This window comes from Plectropomus leopardus, chromosome 13 (genome assembly GCF_008729295.1).
Source record: "Plectropomus leopardus isolate mb chromosome 13, YSFRI_Pleo_2.0, whole genome shotgun sequence".
Lineage (NCBI taxonomy): Eukaryota > Metazoa > Chordata > Actinopteri > Perciformes > Serranidae > Plectropomus > Plectropomus leopardus.
Genome location: NC_056475.1, coordinates 22,562,038 through 22,580,358, shown reverse-complemented (window position 1 = coordinate 22,580,358; position 18,321 = coordinate 22,562,038). Strand labels below are relative to the sequence as shown.

The 18,321-nt window shown below is 38.8% G+C and overlaps 1 protein-coding gene across 1 annotated transcript; it reads left to right on the top strand.

Moving 5' to 3' along the window:
- The first annotated feature begins 69 nt into the window (after nt 1-69).
- On the top strand, nt 70-16,828 carry arhgap31 (Rho GTPase activating protein 31). Its single transcript, XM_042499043.1, has 12 exons — nt 70-589; nt 4,687-4,789; nt 5,211-5,355; nt 7,443-7,525; nt 7,647-7,754; nt 8,353-8,492; nt 8,589-8,796; nt 8,915-9,033; nt 9,700-9,756; nt 9,907-10,542; nt 10,633-10,781; nt 12,309-16,828. Exons 1-12 carry the CDS (start codon nt 490-492, stop codon nt 14,301-14,303), a joined length of 3,843 nt encoding a protein of 1,280 aa, XP_042354977.1. The 5' UTR covers nt 70-489; the 3' UTR covers nt 14,304-16,828.
- Nucleotides 16,829-18,321: the final 1,493 nt, after the last annotated feature.

The window sequence follows — 18,321 nt, the reverse complement described above, 5'->3', positions numbered from 1 at the left end:
GGATTTGCCTCTCTTGATGTGCTTCCTCAGCTACAGAGGAGCCAGTGAAAAGGGGAGACTGTGTGGAATGAAGGAAAAGAGGAGGAGATAAAAAGCAGCACAGAGAGACTGGCTGGGGGTGAAAAAACAACAGGAAACCAACCGATTCTAATGCTGTTTCTGCAAATCCTCCACAGATAAAGCAGTGGACTGCCACGTCCCGGCCAAGCAACAGTCCCACCATGACTTTTCTTTGATCATCACTTCAATTTATGGCAATCTAAAGGACTTAACGTTCAAAATGTGACGTCACTTCTGCTCTCAGCCTCCAACAGTGTGGTTAGTCAGAATGTGAGCGGATGCAGAGTTTTGGGAGCTGATCGCTGGGATTTCTATATGTGGCTGCTTTTTTGACCTCCAAACTCAACCTCTCACAGGGTCATATGGATCGATCGTCGTGCTTCCAAGGATCTGTTTGTTGTAATCATCGGGACTACTAACTGGAGACACATGAAGAATAAAGGGACTAAGCAGAAGGCCAAAAAGAAAGGAAGTGAAAATGTGTTCGGCTGTGACCTGATAGAACATCTCCAGAATTCAGGACAAGATGGTAAACTTTTTTTATTTTGCTTGTTTTTTTTTTTTTAATCTAACATTCTTTTACAAGCAGCTATCATCAAACCATACACTATTTCTTTCATAAATTATTTTGATCACACATAGAGGATAACATTTATACTAAAAACTAATCTTTATTAGTCATTCCCTTGATTGTTATAGCTATGATGACCTTCTACATACACATCAAGTGGTGAGATAAGGACAAAAAAGACAAAAAAAGTGTCTTTAATAACAAACCGGGGCTTTGTTCAAAGATTACACTTATAACTAGTATGTATAGGCTACATATGTTTTACATTTACTGTAGTTAGGCCATTCATTCACACAATTACTGTTTTAAATGGTCATTTGTGACTTTGGGTGTGGCTCTTACATTTTTTGTGTCAATTTCCTATGGTGACTATACAGTAGTTCCTATGACTAGTTTTGTTTCTGACAAAGACTGGGCGGTGCTCCAGCCTATGGATGACAGAAAATAATGAGCCACAAAACAAAAAACAAAAAGAAAAAAAGAAGTGCAACAAAGTGCATCATCAATTAGTCAAATGTGTGATCAGGTTAGTTTGAGAGGGATGTAGTCTTTTATCCCTTTTTGGGTTTTTTTCTGATCAAATGTTCTTTTTTGAACAACCGTCATCAGTGATTCATTTTTGGGAGAACCATGATATGTCAAAAAAAAGAGTGAGCAGAAATCTCCCACGTGCAGAGGCATATGAGTAACTGTGCTGAGGATAACTTTAAGGAAGACCTGTTAGAGAGGACGCTGTAAGGCGGGGCATTCAGGGCAGGAAGTGAGGGAGGAGGTTTAGGTCGTACCCCTCCTTCATGGATGTTCAGCAGACATATTATGTTTTTAGTCCATAAGTGCATCATGTTACTGTTTTTGAATACCAATGGAACCTCCAGACAAACTAACAGAGACACACTCATGGTAAAGGTTGTATATATGAGATTAATATAGCAGCAAATAACTATTTGCTATTTAAAGATATAGTGGAGTAATAGCAGAAAATGAAGTCACGCTCCCTGTGTGTGTGTGTGTGTGTTTTAATTTGAGCTTCTCTGTTTTTTGTTTTGGTAGCCAGACTGGCCAAGTGTGCATGTCAATCCCTCCCCTAATGCACCCCTGTCTATCTAATCACTGCTGCTCTTTGATCATACGTTTTTTTTTTTGATAATGCTGTTTTGACCCATGGTGGTGGGGCGCTGTGACAGCGGAAGCATAATGTCCACCCTCCAGTTCACCTTCAGGTTTATAGTTAGATTTTTCAGCACTGTAGCTGTTGTTAGCAACATCAGTACAGTTAGCACTGCTAGCCACAACCATTTCAGGCTCAGGCTCACCTACGTTTGTTACCGGCTGGCCGTCATATTGTTTTCAGACGGGCAAGTCACATTACGTCACCCACTCGCAGGAGTGTTTACCAGTCCAGTGTAGGGTGGTGCAATCTGGTAGTTGTAAGTTTCCTACCTCTTGAGTGAAAGAGAAGGCCACAGCCATTTTCTTAGTTTTCTCTGGTCATATAGCACCAATGTAAAAAGTATTTGTCTCTTTCTACTGTATCTGTTTTAAGAACATCTTTTAAGCAGTGGAATACTTATTTAAGCATTGAAATAGATCTCGTTTATGCATCTCAGTTGCACAGAAAACATTTTTAACCCCACTTGAACAAACGACAATCAAAAGATGTATGTTTGTAAACTTTCGATTCCTCATTAGGGAAGTTTTAGATATAGATATAGAAGATATACGTATATACGTTTGAAAGATCAAAAATTGAAACATCTAAAATAATAACAAGCAATAGAAAGTGAGCATAAAAACTGTGTGGGACGTAAAAAAGGATAAAAATCACCAGTTCTGCCTCACACAGACAAAATGAATCATGGTTAAGTTAAGTTGTTTATAACTTTTAGTCCTATTTTAAGCTGACATTGTAAAACTACAATTATTTCAGAATTGCAACTCTAAATCAGCAGATACCCAAACATGTCATCTGGAGGAGGAAATACACAAACTTAATCCTTCACTTGGCCAATTTTATAACAAGGTTTTGTTAATCTGGTTCTGAACCTTAAAGTCAACATACAACAATGCTACCATTACATTTTTATTTTTTTTTATAAAACCTGACCAAAAGAAAGACTGCAGGGCTGTTAGGGGTTTTGTATACTAACCACTAACCAGCAGCTCCAGTTTCAGTGTTTACTGGAACATTTAACATTATTACAGAAACAAACAACTTGCATCTGTTGACTGTGTTGAGTCTTAATTTGACATGTATTTTCCTCACCACACACCATGCACTGATTTAATTTCATGTGCCACCATAAAGTCTTTAAAGTTCAGTCCAAACTGTATTTTGTTACCAGTCCAGGAGAAGCAGAAATCCTTCCTGAGTGAAGCGAAAGAGAGGCACTAAATGAAGGCTCCAGAGCTGTATTTGACCACAGGCATGTCACCGAGATGTCCAATTAAGTCAAATAGATGAGAATGTAAATGGCAGATTCTTGGTGTCTGCTGTGATTTCTGAGAAATGAACCATTAAAATGAATCTTCCGTTTTGTGGAGGACGAATTTCAACTGCAAGACGATCACCACTAAGAGACATGGACATAAGAGTTTAGTTTTAGTTGTGGAAAAGTCTAAATCATTACTACTCTATATCACACACTGCTTAGAGGTTAAAAGTCAATTTGTTGGTTCACGTCTGACTGAAAATGAGCAACACACTTAGGGGGCTACTTATTTATATTAAGATAGCTTTTAATATTACAAGTTTTCTGGAATGTTATGTTTTAATATACAGGAATTATCTACACAAAAAAAAGCCCTGATTTTCACACATTACGGGACAAAAATCTGAACATTGAATGGGGAATCTTTTTGTGTCACTCCATGAAACTGACTATACAGTCAACAGACATAAATAATTGTCACATTTTAAGGAATGAAATGTCATATAAATATAACTTTAACTAACAGATCCCTCTCTCTGCTGCTGAATTTGAGAGTTTTGGCTCAGAGTACAAGAAAAAACTCATTTTAAGAAAACATCCATTAAAGATATGTTTTGTTAAATTCCATACATTTTAAGACAAAAAATAAGACACTACGGTACATATTTTTAACTATTGGATATCACCATTAAACTTTTCCAAATAGATACTTACATTAAAAAGTATTTTTTGTATTATGAGCTTTCTGAAATGAAATTATAAATAATCTAATTAATACAGCTCTTTGGACATTTTCCTTCCACTAGTCTGAAAAAAGGCATGTAATGAAAGAAAAATTGCCCCAAATCTATAAAACTGACCAATGCATGAAGATATGTTTTAACTTGCAGTGTTTTGCCTTTATTAACATTAATATTAGCCAGGATAAATCATCATTAGAGTTTCCCTCATCTGTACCACTGTGGTCCTTCAGTTACACTGTAAACAGAGCTAAAGTTACAAATGAGTTGATCTTAATAGTCTGTGTTTGAAAAGAAATCCACACACCATCAAAAATACAAGACATTCAGCTTCATAATCAGCTGATCCAAGTACACCTACTTGCAATCAATTGTTAGTTCCAGTTTTAGCTAAAGAGAAGCTGTGGTCAGACTGAATCAGAGCATGTGATTTAGCTGTAAAACCTCACTTAAATCGGTTCAGAGTTTTTAAAAACTGCAGTTAAACATGCTTTTGTACAGAAGATTGCAGTTAAACATGCTTGTGTACAGAAGATGATGTACTGCAGTTGAGAAAAGCTGTGCAGGTCAGTGGTAACATTTCAAAAGCAGTTTTCTATTAGAGGAAATGTCGTAAGTAATACCAGCTACAAGGACTGGGTGTGTCAACCTTCCTCTGAAACAAACAAACCATTTTTAACTTCCTGTCAAAGTCCACCTACAATCAGCGGCCCTAAGGAATAGAAAACAGACATAGTGGAACAAACCACTTATATACCATGAGTCAATCTTATGCGCATTGTTACAGCTGCAACATTAGATTTACTGTTCATTTTGCTGCTTTTAACATTTAAAGTGACCATCAAGACTAAAAGTATGTATAACTAACAAAATGTCTTCACTTTAGTCCCTCAGGTTTTGAAGAAATGTGCAGAGTTTATTGAGGAACATGGGATTGTGGACGGGATCTACAGACTGTCGGGGGTCACCTCAAATATCCAGCGTCTCAGGTACTCATGCAACATGTACAGCAATACCTCTGAGGTGTAAAAAACCTCACGCCATGAAAATATCAGTCATCAGGCGATGAGAATTATTATTTCATTACAAAGCAGGAGAGTTTGAACCTTACATTCTCTATGATTACTGGTGTAATTATATTGTTTGGTCCAACTCAGGATAAAATGATGCTATGTTACATCAAATATTTTCTGTAATCATTCCCATTAAAATAGCATTAGTATTACATATTTTTACCCATGCAGGTCAATAAGGAGCCATGGTTATCTTTAACTTGCATCATATTTTGCCACATTAGTCAACTGGATATCTAGCAAGCCACGTACTGCAGCAGTAGTTAGCAGGGGTGGTAACAATCAAAGCATTCAGCTAACTGTGTGTGCATGTGTGTGTGTGTGTGTGTGTGTGCAGGCAGGAATTCTGCTCCGAGGCGTGCCCTGACCTTACAAAGGAAGTGTACCTCCAGGACATCCACTGTGTGGGTTCCTTATGTAAGCTGTTCTTCAGGGAGCTACCCAATCCTCTGCTCACATATGAGCTATACAGCAAATTCACTGTGAGTACATTCAATGCTGATTTACTGTAAAAAAAAAAAAAAAAAAAAAAGATCCTGTGTGACCTAGATGTGGTTTTACAGCAGAGTCATGCTTTACAAAGAGTAATTAATAGCAAACAGAACGGCAACGCCAAACATCAATAAGCAGCACTTCTTCCCAAGAGTCCCTCAGTATATTTTACGTCAGCACTATAAAGATTTATTTATTATCATTTTTCACAAATGTGACCCCATCCCTCTGGCTCACCATTGATCGGCTTTTTTTTATCTCTTCCCTGGAGAGCACAGTACCATTAGCAGATGTCAACCAAACTATAAGCAATACTTTATTGCATTAAAAACACAAAAGTATGCATTAATCATTTTGTTATTTAGAGTTTGGCTGCCTGTAATCATAAAAAGATGCCCCTGCTTATACTGTATGTCAAAACTGATTGTATGAGAGTTCAAATTTGTTTTATGTTTTATGTGTGCATTTTTTTGTGGGCTACCCTGTTGGCAGGCTGTTCTAGCAAATAACAATTTGTTCTATATAACTGACGCTGGATTTAGAGATGTAAACATTTTGTTTCTGGCCCTTTTTAAGCCCCTAATCTTTTAGGTTTTCAAAATACCAACTTTGTGTTAATCAGATAGCATAATCTATGCTCATGTTGTTTATCCTTCTGTTCTTTTCCCTAAAGAAATCTAATATTATTGAGAAAATGTTCTTTTTTTTGCCTGTTGTGCAGACCACATTTACTTGGCATTGTTAGGGATTATTGATGTGTAATTAAACAGGACCTTATTATTATTAGCATGAATTCAAATGTAGCAGATTTGTCATCTGAACATTCATTCTATAACCTCTACTCTATCAGAGGATAACAAAAATAAGTTTCAAGATTAGTAATGCTATTTACGTCAAATTCCTCCCCCACCTACAGTATGTTATGTAACGCAAAAATAGTAAAAGTAGACACGTTTTGCTTCTTTTTAAGTAGCAGCAGTAAAAAATTGTCATACTCAACATTTGTTGTTGTGGTTTCAGAATTATGAAGATCGTTGGAGAACTTTTCAATACAGCAGGATGTAACCTCAACAGGATGATTTTTTTTTTCTACTGGGAAACAATCATATTTGTCCCCAATTGATGCACAGATTTTTAGGCAATCTATGATCTGAAATGGTTTAAAGAATTGTGAAATATAGCTGCCGTAATGGCAAAAAAAAAAAAGAATTCCTCAGGGTAGCATGCCCCCAGCCCCCCTTGGTTTGGGCTGAGCCCCAAATGTTCACAACAGCCAGCTCTGCCCATGGATAATGTTTAATAAAGCAAAAGCAAAGGCAAAAAGCCCTCAGTATATAATGAGATGCTAAACTAAATTCAAAATTTACCTGGCAACTTGTGTGGCCAAAATTTGGCTAACACAATCTCTACATTTAGCACGAGAGAGGCTTTTTCTGTATGAACTGCAGATGTGAAAGAAACTGTAGAGAGGGAAGGAATACCTGGTTCATGCTTCTGAGTAGCTTTCTGTGTACCTTGACAGGCTATTAGCATAACTTGGCATTCATACATCTTGTACTGCTCGTGCCTGAAAACTCCAGTTCTGCAGTGTTTTAGGAAAAATTTGATCTTTACATGGCACAATATGAAAAAAAAAAAAAAAACACCAAACCCAGTTTTCCTGTTCCCGCCAAGTTGTCTTGGAAGAAATTAACTCCCTTAACAGCATACGCATTAGGCATGATTTGTAAACTGTTGGATACTGTAGGTTATGTGCTATATGTTATGTGTAATATTTATCAAAACGTGACTGATCAGACGTCATGTTGAGTAATAGACTGTAAAGAGACTGCGCAAAAGCATGTTTTAACTGCTACTTATGTCGACAACTAAACCTGTGACTCACAAATGCAGCCAACAAGATGCCAACAGCTGTTCGGGCCTCAATTACATTAGTTTGACTTCACGCACTCCAGCAAGTCTGTTTACATTTGCTCAGCAGGGATAACTGGGTTTGGAAACTTGATGCAGGCCTGCAGGGCCTCAGGTCATCAGCACATAATTCTTTTGACAAGGACATCTGTCTGTTTGCCTGCAGGAAGCGGTCACGGTCCAGGGGGATCATGAGAGACTTTTACACATTCAGGGAGTCATCAAAGAACTGCCGACGCCTCACTTCAGGTGAACTTCAGCCTTTTGCACTCTTCGCAGTCAAGACATTTATACAACTGCTTGGCCTGTTTGTCAGCTTTTACAAATAATGTCACAAATGTTACCAGAAATGTTTGTTAACTCTCCTCAGGACTCTGGAGTACCTCACTAAGCACTTGGCCCACCTTGCTACCTTAAGCAGCAAGACAAACATGCATACACGCAACCTGGCTCTGGTTTGGGCTCCAAATCTATTAAGGTGAGGATACTTTCCAGTCTAAAAAAAGCTTGAATTTTTACTTGTTTGCCCCCTAAGCTGTTGAAACCTGAGAAAACTGGCTTGATTTAAAAATAAAACAAAACAAAACAAAACAAAAATCCTAAAAAATACAAGGAAATTACCCAAAATGAGGAAGGGAAAAGAGAAACAGGCAAGTAAAAAGAAAAAAATGCTATAAAAAAATGTCAATATAAAATATGATTATTATAAATATAGTTTTGTGGACATTTTCCCTTTCTTAAAAAAAAACCTAAATCTAAATCTAAATCTGATCTACTAAATCTATTTAGTTCTACTTTCTTGCAATTTTCCACAACATTTCTTGCCAGGTTGTTCATTGCCATTTTTCCCATGTTTTTGAAAAACAAAGAAAAAAAAGATCAGGGTTCAAAGGTTTAAGGCATCTGAGTGCAGCACAAGAAAAATGATGTCGATCCAGGTTTCAAAGGGTTAACTTCAAAGTTTTCTTGCTGACAGCACCCATGGATTTCTTTAGATGCTTTTGAAAAATGTGCATATGTAAAACATGTTATTTTCTGTGAAGTACAAAGGTTATTGTCATGTCTTGTTTCCTCAGATCTAAAGATATTGAGGGGTCATGTGGAAATGGAGACATGGCTTTCCAGGAGGTGCGGATACAGCAGTCAGTGGTTGAATTTATTCTCAATCACACAGAGGAGATCTTCAGTGATTCTGTGCAAATCAAACCCAAAGAAGGTATGAATGCAAACAGATTCTTCTGAGAGAGATATCTTGGGCTAAATGATTTACTAAGTCACCACTGAAAAAAACTGACTTATTATATTTCTATAGGACTGAGTTTGAAGTGTGGGGAGAAGTATGCGACACTCCCCATCAGTGGCCAGTGTGGGCCGATGAAACTGATGAGCCTGGAGGAAGCTCAAGCCCGCTCCTTGAGTCCAAACCATCCTGTGCATAGAGAACGTCAGCGAGAGAACAGTCTACCTAATACAAGCACCGCCACGCTCTATCACACCGTCATCGACATATCAGACAGCAAGTAAGATACATTTGCATTCAGTACGATGCATGTATGATTACTGTATTTACAATGTATTTATTACACAGAACAAGCTGTGGGAACGCGCTGGGCTTATTATTCTCTGTTGATCTATTAGGAGAAAATTTTCTGGGAAATCCAAGAAGTGGAAGTCCATCTTCAACCTGGGACGGTCTGTGGACTCAAAGGGAAAACTGAGCCGGAATGGAAGTGTGTTCATAAGAGCACAGGGGACAGGTAAAGTGTCCAAAAATCAATCATATACACTTTAAGGAAAAGTCACTAAATGTATATGTTGTTCCTGCAGTCTATGGTAGTCCAAAGTCAACAACTTACTCCTCAAGCCAAACAACAGAGAGACAGACTTGTAATATTATCATGTATAAAGAGAAAGATTATCATCAAAACACAACTAGGAATTGTATGGAAGCCCATTTCTGTCAGTGTGATCAAAAAACCAAGGTCCTGTTATGTCATCATACCTTTTTTTTTTTTTCAAAATAATGATTCAGTGTGGTTTTCCATTATTTTGAGATATTACATAATAATTTTGATATAAAAAAAAATGAAAGATGAAGTTTACTCCATACAACACTAACTAGCAGAGCAAGACATTGCAAGATGAATTTAAGGGGTGATGAGACGATTCCTGGAGTAAAAAAATAGAGAAAAAAATAATTTCATACTTCTAAAGGTATGATTATTATTTTTAAGATTTTTATTTTGCTCTTTTTATGAAATACTACAAAGTGTTACTTCTTTGCACCTATGAAAAAAGATTTAATGAAGCAAATAATAGCACTTTTTTTTAATGAGCTGAAACTTAATTAAATTATTTTTTTTTAAGCCTCCAATTATTAAAATGTTTTGCTCAAGTATGACAATATAATGTTCTTCTGACAGAAAAGGCAGCTCTCCGTCCATCCAGGAGTATGGAGTCCTTGTGCTCCTTACCAACAGGTGGGGCTAAAACCTACATATATTTATCTAAACAGAAAACAATGTGTAATTTTACAAACTAGAAATTTTGTTATAAAACAGTCGTGCATCTATTACAGATATTTTCTTACAGTTCTCTTGTTGAATTATCATGTCATTTTTACTTAACAGATGATGATACAGCAGGGCACAACAGTCCAGCTGGTGGCCTTTTTGCTCCAGATGTAAAATCCAGAACGCTTGGATCGGACTCACTCTATGATCTCAGTGAACAAGACCAAAACTGGGAGTTTAAAGGGTCGAAAGCTGACGGGGCAACAGGTGGCTGGAGCTCCAGCACGAATCAAAAGGGGCCGCCAGGTGCTTCTGCACCCCCCCAAAAAACACTGCCAGAGCAGCTGAAGGTGTACAAAGGTGACGACGTCAGCGGCTACAAGCCCACCTCTCCGAAAAACAGGAGGATGTTGTACTCGGGCTCCTCCCACAACAGCTCCTCTCGGCCCTCCTTCCCGGGAAGCTTCTTCCCGCTGGAGTCCTCGCCAAGGCATCAGCGCAGAGCCGTCAACATATCTGAGCCTTTTGCTGTGTCTGTACCCCTGCGAGTGTCAGCTGTTATCAGCTCCAACAGCACGCCATGCAGAAGCCACGCCAAGGAAAAAGCAGCTACTCTGAAACCCTGCAAAGAGAGCTCAGAGCCGTGCAGCAACAGTGGAAAGAGCAACACTTTCCCCCAACTGGAACCCAAGAGGCAGGAAGGAACGGAGAAGAAAAACACGGAGGAGCCGACCTCAAGAGTCCCTCCAGAGGGTGAGGACATTTTAAAAATGTCTTCTAACATTACATATAAAGTCATACATGTGTAATAGGATGTCATAAAAAATATGCTTTCTTATTCAGATGCAAGCAAAGAAGTGGTGAAAGAAGGTCAAGGAGCGATGAATACTTCTGAACTGGAACCAGCATCCCTTGCAAATGCAAGAGAAGGCAAAGATGCAACGCCATCTCCTGGGAAAGAAGTGCACAACCAGCAGATAACCATGCAACGGGTAAATTATGTAGTTAGTTTGTCGTTGTTTAGTCATTGGAGCTTACATTTTCTGTCGATGTAATAGTCAATTAGGTTTCTCAAGAAAAAAGGCTTAACATATTTAATCCAAATGTAAAAGTCAACAAATCAAACTCCATGTGGCACTGTTACTTGGTTAGTTGATAGTACCCTCTGACTGGTCTATCGACTACTCAGGAGTAACCAGGTCAAGTCAAATTAAGTCAGATAACTGGGATTTACATGTAGAAATTACAGCATTGTAATCTGAATCTCAGTGTTACGACTTTAGGGTAAAACAGGAAGCGTTTGTTTGCACTTTTTGAGTTGTAATCCTATACACAAATTCAGGGAAGAACCGAAAAAAAACAATTCCCCATCACTGCGGCAGCATCTCCCAACTGAATGCAAGCTGTCCTTAGAAAGATTCAATTTCTAGTGTGATCATTACTTTCTATGTGACATTATTGTACTTTTGACAATGATGTCAAAAGAGTTTGGGAACAACCTGTGGAGTTTTCGGCTGCTCCAACAGTAGTGGCAAACTTCAACTTTAAGGGAAAAAAAAACTCATAGTGAAACAAATAAAGTCAGCTAAGTTAACACTGCTTAGCTAGCTATTGCAAGGAAAAGGAGAGCGAGTTGCTGATGCTCACAAATATGGACTGAACTTTCCTAGGCCATGGAAATAACATATTGGAAGTCTTAATTTAGGTTGTGTTCCTCCTTGAGTCAATCAACCAATTGCGGTGTTATTGTGAAATATAATTGTAGGATAATATTGACAGTAGTAATCTAGAACAACATAAAAACCACAGAGTAAACATTAATCCATCTGCATCACAAACAACACAGACAGTAGTGTCCACCTGTTTCTGTTTAACAAGTGACCATATTAACTGGTGACTCTGCTGAATGCATCGTGGTTGCTCATAGCGACAGCAGCTGTTGAACACATGAACAGATCATGTACGTGTGTGAAAGCCTTCAGTTTTACTTGAATCTATTTTAAATACACACTAATCTGTGTTTATTATCTACACCCACCATTTACATAAATTCCTAAGAGCAACCATGGACTCATTCTGCTGAAAGTCAACAGTTAACACGGTCACTCATTGAACCGAAACACTGGCAGCCCTATGTTAAGCAGAAGTGTTTTTTTAAACCATGGCACACACTCAAAAATGTCTTCATTTTATGCCAAAATTTGTCATCCATTTAGAACATAGACAACCACTGCTGCTGTCACTGTCTGAGCAGACACTGTCTAGGCCTACAACTTGCCACTGGAGTAATGGTGGCAGCACTAGACAGTGGAACACACTAGGCGGACGCTGGATTTGTCAATAGTTACATTAATTTCCTTTTTCAAACTTCCAAATTATTTATATTTCTTTTGAGCGATGAATACTGCTCAGATCTTTGGCTCAAACCAGCACATGAGGATGATTACGTTTGTTTTAGAGATCACTTAGTTAGGCTATATTTAATCCTCTCTGTTTTTGTTTGTTTACTGTATCATTAGGACAAGAGATCTTCAAGTGGGAAAGAGCTTTGGTGTGACCTCCACCAAGAACTGAAGATAACTGAACCTGAAATCGACCTGCTGGATGAGACTTTTAAACCTGTTTTTAGCTCCAAGAGCACCTGTGAGGGCATGAAGTTAACTATGGATGTCAAGTCAAAACGAAGCCGCAGCTCTCCGTCTCTGTCGTTGCTATTCAGGGAGCAGTCTTCAAATACCTCTCTGAGTGATCGTTTAATCGCCACTGGATCAGACTCTGCAAAGAAACAGCCCTCAGAGTCAGACATCTTGTTTTCTCTTCACAGAAGCACAGAAAACACCCGCCCTGCTGCCATACTGGATGAAAAGGAAAAGAATCTGCATCTTAAAGTAACAACTGTACACAAAGATGAAACAAAGCAGTGCCAGCTGCCTTTAAAGGTAACCTGTATAGATGAAGCCATGAATCTTTTCACGATAGAGGACGCACCAACGGTTGTAGGCTTCTCAGGATCAAATGATAGAGACCAAAAACCAGAGAAACAGGGAGTTCCTCAAGATGACAAAAGTGTCTCCTGTGACGGAGCAAAGAGGACTGTGATTCCTGAGATGGAGGTTATTCAGAGGCTGTCGGTTTGTGTGGAGGAGAGCCGCAACACCTTGGAGCTGCCAAACCTCGACAATGACGAAGGATGTGGAGGAAACCTTGAGGAGCTGGACTTGGTGGAGCCCTGGGAGGATTTCAGCTCCAGCAAGCAGTGGGTTACCAGTCCTCTCCACTCACCTGACGTGGAGGAGCTGTTAAACCAGCTGTCACCCTTCAGCTCTCATGGGGAAACTCAGATTTCACCTCCTTCGGTTGATAATAACAAACAGGCTCTCATTAAGAGCACTGAACACTCCTCCTCAGGGAACACTGCTCACTCTACAAGTAGCAAACCAGAGACTAAATGGACGTACTTACCGTCAGGGGTGAACAGCAGTAACACAACACAACCTCACACAGGAAAATGCAGCACAACAAAACAGAAGAATACAGCGTCATCTCAAAGGTTTTACAGACAGATGTCCTATGAAGCAGAGAGAAGAGAGGAATACTTCTTCTCTAAGCACAGACCATATTCACTTAACTTAGACCTGGGGCATCGATGCATCAGAGACATTTCCAATCAGCAAAACCGGAACTCGCCAGAGCTTTCCTCCACTCAGAGAGGCCTACTGACCTCCTCTGAATCTGTACACAACAGGCTGCCCTCAGAGCTGGAGCTGTTTCTGAGTGATCGCCAGGCGCCTCTACGCCGAAATTCAGCCCCAGTCAGCGTGTCGTCGGTGCGAACAGCCTTTATGATAAAAACATGTCAGGCCAAAGCTGTGCCTGTCGTCCCTCCAAAGGTGCAGTACAGTCAGATACCCCCCTACAGACATGAGAAGGACTTTGAAGCAGCGAAAGAGCAAGAAAAGGAACGTCCGAAAATGTGTGTGGAGAAAAGCATTTCTGCACCTCCTCCGATGATGTCAGATCTAAAGGAGGAGCTGGAGAATAAAGAGCCTGAGCCCAAACATTCAAAACACCCACATGTTGCAGAGTCTGCAAAGACCACGTCTACGCCAGAGCTGCCAGTCATCACTAGGAGACACGCGCCCAGTCTGGAAGTGTTTGTAGATTGTCCCAGACCGAACAGAGGGAACCTTTTGCAAAGACCGTCCTTTAGGAACAGGCAGAGACCTCAAAGTCTAATCCTGCTCAGCCCTCCTTTTCCCATCATGGACTATCCTCCATCAGGAGATGATGGCAAGCTCCTCTCGTCCATCAAGAGCCTAAACGACACGTCAGCAGTGAATGTGTTTTCTAAAGAGATGGCAGAGAACTTCAGGACGCAGGAGGGGATTGCTCTTCAAAACAAAATGACTATTCCAAAAAGCGGACAGAGATTGGAAACATCGACAAGTTGCTTCTACCAGCCGCAGAGGAGGTCCATGATATTTGACAGCAGGAGCCACAGACAAATAGAGTGACTGGAGGTGCAGTCATAAGACTGAGTGTGTGTAAATAGACAGGAAGGAGAAAAGGAAGCCATGATGTATGTGAAAGACATTCAAAGGGGACCTGTTATGCTTTTCCATATTTTCTGTCATAATGTTACAATGTCAGATGTTCATATTACGTGTGGCTAAATGAGTAAAATTGTGAGAAAAAACATCAGGCTTCAGACCGTTCTGATTACTCTGTTTCAAGCAAAAAAAAGCTAATGTCAGTTTGTGGCAGGTTTCTTTATATGGTCATCTGCTCCAGGTATGCTACTTCAAGTGCTGACATCACAGAGTTTACATTGCCATGTAGCTACATGCTAACGTAAGGGAAATGCAATCTTGGTTGTTGTAAATTGGTCCCCGAATTCAGGTCATAATTCCTATTGGAAAAGCCTGGTTGTGAAGATTTTGGTTGAGAAACTTGGTGATTTGTCATTCTGTTACAGTCATTCCCCAGGTGCAAAGACACTGCTACATGTAGCCACATGCTAACATCAGGAAATCATGTAATCTTTATTGCCAGTGTTGTTTATTCTCCCCAGTTAAGAATCATATTCCTGCTGTAATGTTTCCAGTTTTGAAGTTTTTGTGGTGATTTTTCACGACAGATAGTGATGCTATACTCTAGTCAAGTACAATCATTACCTGGCTACAATGAAAGTGCAGAGATACCGAGATATAGAAGACCCAGGAATGCGTACCAATCAGAGCAGACTGGCTTTTTAGGGAGGGGGGCTCAAAAAAAACAGACGCTTAAATGGAGCGTTTCAGACACGGACAGACAGAGGCTGAATACAGGTGTTCCAGCAAAGACTGTATAAGGAAAACCATGTAAACATGCTCTAATAGAAACCAAAAATGCAATTATGAGTCTGAAAATGAGCATCATAGGTCCCCTTTAAGCTTGACTGACGTGGGGCTGCAGGGCTATTAGTCTGCTGATAATTTCCACGATAAATCATTAAATTGCTAATTCTATAAAATATTAGAAAACAGTTTTTAAAAATCTATGGTTTCCCAGTGCCAGAGCTAATGTTTTTATGTGGCCGATGTCAAAACAACAGTCCAAAGCCCAAAGACATACAGTGATTTTTTTTTTTTTAATCTCAAGGTCCACCTTCTAGTTTTTTCAAGAAGTTTCATTCACATCTCGCAGTTGTTGACAGGTTTCAGAGGAAGGAGTTAATGCAGTTTTCATAGAGATAACTTATTGGGCAGGTTCCAACAACTGAGGAAGACTGTGAGATGTGGTTGAAATCTCCACAAAAAGCTTGTGATTGCACCTTTAGAATTTTTTTAAGTTATTCATACAGATTAGTTGTATAAAAATGATGATTTTTCATCCTCTGTTTCGAAAATAAACTTTTTTAAGTAAACATATCATACGATTGTTAGTGTCAGTTCAGGGGCGTCATGCTTATTTATGACTCCATATTATTCCAATGTGGCACTTTCGATTGTAAAAGAGTCAGAATAAAGCCATAATAAACAAACGCATTCCACATTATCAACGGTTCTGTATCAGATTGCGACCTCTTCACATAAATATTCAAGTCTTAACTGTATTTATCCTCAGACAATAAGGGCTCTGAACACAGGAAGTGTGCAGTAAAAGTTAACGGTAAATGTCAAACTGAAGAACTGACAATAAAACTGTTAAACAGCCATGCATTTGATTATGTAGATGAAGATTTGATTATTATTTATTCCTTTATTATCGACACATGATATAAAGTGAACTTGATACATATATACTGTATGTAGCTGTTGGCTCCGTGATAAGCTGATGTCAATGTGATTTTTAAAAAACTAATATTTAAAAGGAAATTCCTTTTTCTGATTTAAATGTATCACAAACTGAATCGATGCTATTTACCCACAGATGAACTTTAATTCATGTGTATCTTCGTTTTCTGTAATTGCTTTCTATTTTATGACCATTTTTACTTGTTGTTTGTTATTTGTTGACAATTGGAACCAGCATTGTAGACTCTGGAGGACATGTAGGACTTTGTGCACGCTGACTGTATTTAATGTGTTTGAGTCAGAGTCAGATGATGGTGTCTCCGGGGTTTTTTTCTCTTTTCTTTGCATTTAACAAACACGGGATCTGATTTATTTAGCTTTAGTGCGCATGAACATAACATGAACATTTGGATGTTGAAAGAGGAAACAGTGTATTTTCTAAAGACATGATTGAGCTCACAGAGTTTTTATACTGTAGTTTGGATGGACTGGATGAATGATTAGAGTGTTTTATTCAAAAAATGTTTGAGAAGTGAGATATAAGTGTTTTTGACATTTGTTTTGTAACTTTTGAATACATGCTGATACTGAGAATGACTGACTGAAGTGTCTGTATTCATAGGAAAAGCACATGATCTGAGAATTTTGAGATGAGAGTTTTGCCTTAATAATCTGACGGCAGCACCTGAAGTAATGTACATAAGACACTTGATGAGTTTTGTTACAACGGAAAAGTTATAAGAATAAAAAGTTCTGTTTTTGGACTACTGTGTGTACTGTGTGGGGGTTGCATGTTATCTGTTCAAACAAGGATAGGTGACAATCATGACAACAACAGGTATCAGGTGTCATTTAAGTTAATATTACATTACTGACATTGTTCAGTTACAAAAGATTAGAGATAACATAATAAAGATTCTCCTTTACGGATGGTAACTTTTAAAATGTAATAGGTTACTCCATTACAAATGTGATAAATAATCTAACTCTTTCAATTATTTCATCAAAGTGATGTAACTAATTATATTCCATTACTTTTCTAATAAATGTCATAAACTGGGCAATAAAGCTGAAAAATATCTGGACATGGGCTATGCCAGAAGAAATCATTCCTGCCAGGTGAAAACATGCAAAGCAAAAGAATAAATGTTACACACTACATATAAACTTTTTACAGAAAAGAATATATTCTGAACTCCAAATATTCGATTAATGACAATTACATGCAATTTAATTGTATTTTTTCCTCAGTAGCTGTAACTGATCACAAACTGATTACAGTAACTGCTTACAGTTACATTTTGTAACTTAATTATATGTAACTAGTTACTTTCGAACACTGCCTAGCAAATATGAGCCTTGGTAACTGCAGTGTTTTTGCTGAGTAGGGCACACTTGTGAAACAGGCTTTATACTGTACAGGACTCAAGTCATTAACTCTGCTCTGGACATTTGTTTTTTCTTACTCCTTTATCTCCCTCAATTCAAATCCTTGCTTTGCCCCTCTCTCCCTTCAAAGTATTTCAGGCAACACATATGGAAACATTGTCTCACAAGCTATACATGTTTATACTAAGATGTCCAAACAGTGCCTTAATTACTGTCTGGTTTGTTAGTCCAACTTTTACCAACTGTTGTATACTAAATTTCATGCAATAATATGAAATGGAAATGCTTCGATTTTTCCTGACAACTTCATAACTTCCATACAGTCCTTAAAAAAGCAGGCCGCTGAAAAGGAGTATTATAAAAGAGGCTGTGGTGCTGCTGTGGGAAGGAGGAGTATTCAAGAGGCCCCTGAGAGTGAGGGGGCCCTTTGGACATCAGATGTGTTATTGCACAAAGCCTATATTCGGGACTTATAGCAGCCTTTTTGTTGTTATTTGGGATATTCTACTACACAGAAATAATTTTGTAGCAGTGAAAATGTTGTTTTAACTATGAATAAAACAGGATATGTTTTTGCTCAAAATTCCCTATAGCACAGTTGTGCAGTTCTTTGTTAATCAGCCAACCCTGGTTTTTGCCACCAGATGACGCTCCTGCTCCACACTGTACATCTGAGCGAGCCACTAACTCCGGAACCAACAGACAGAGACATGTGCTTCAGGCACATGAAGTGCTCCTAACAGTCATAGGCTGCTGTGGCCCGTGAGTTATCCTACCATTGTCTATGGACGGAAACACTGTTTCTCTGTAAAAACCAAGTGCCAATATGCGTTACTTCCACGTGTGTGTGCGTGCATATGCGCACGGA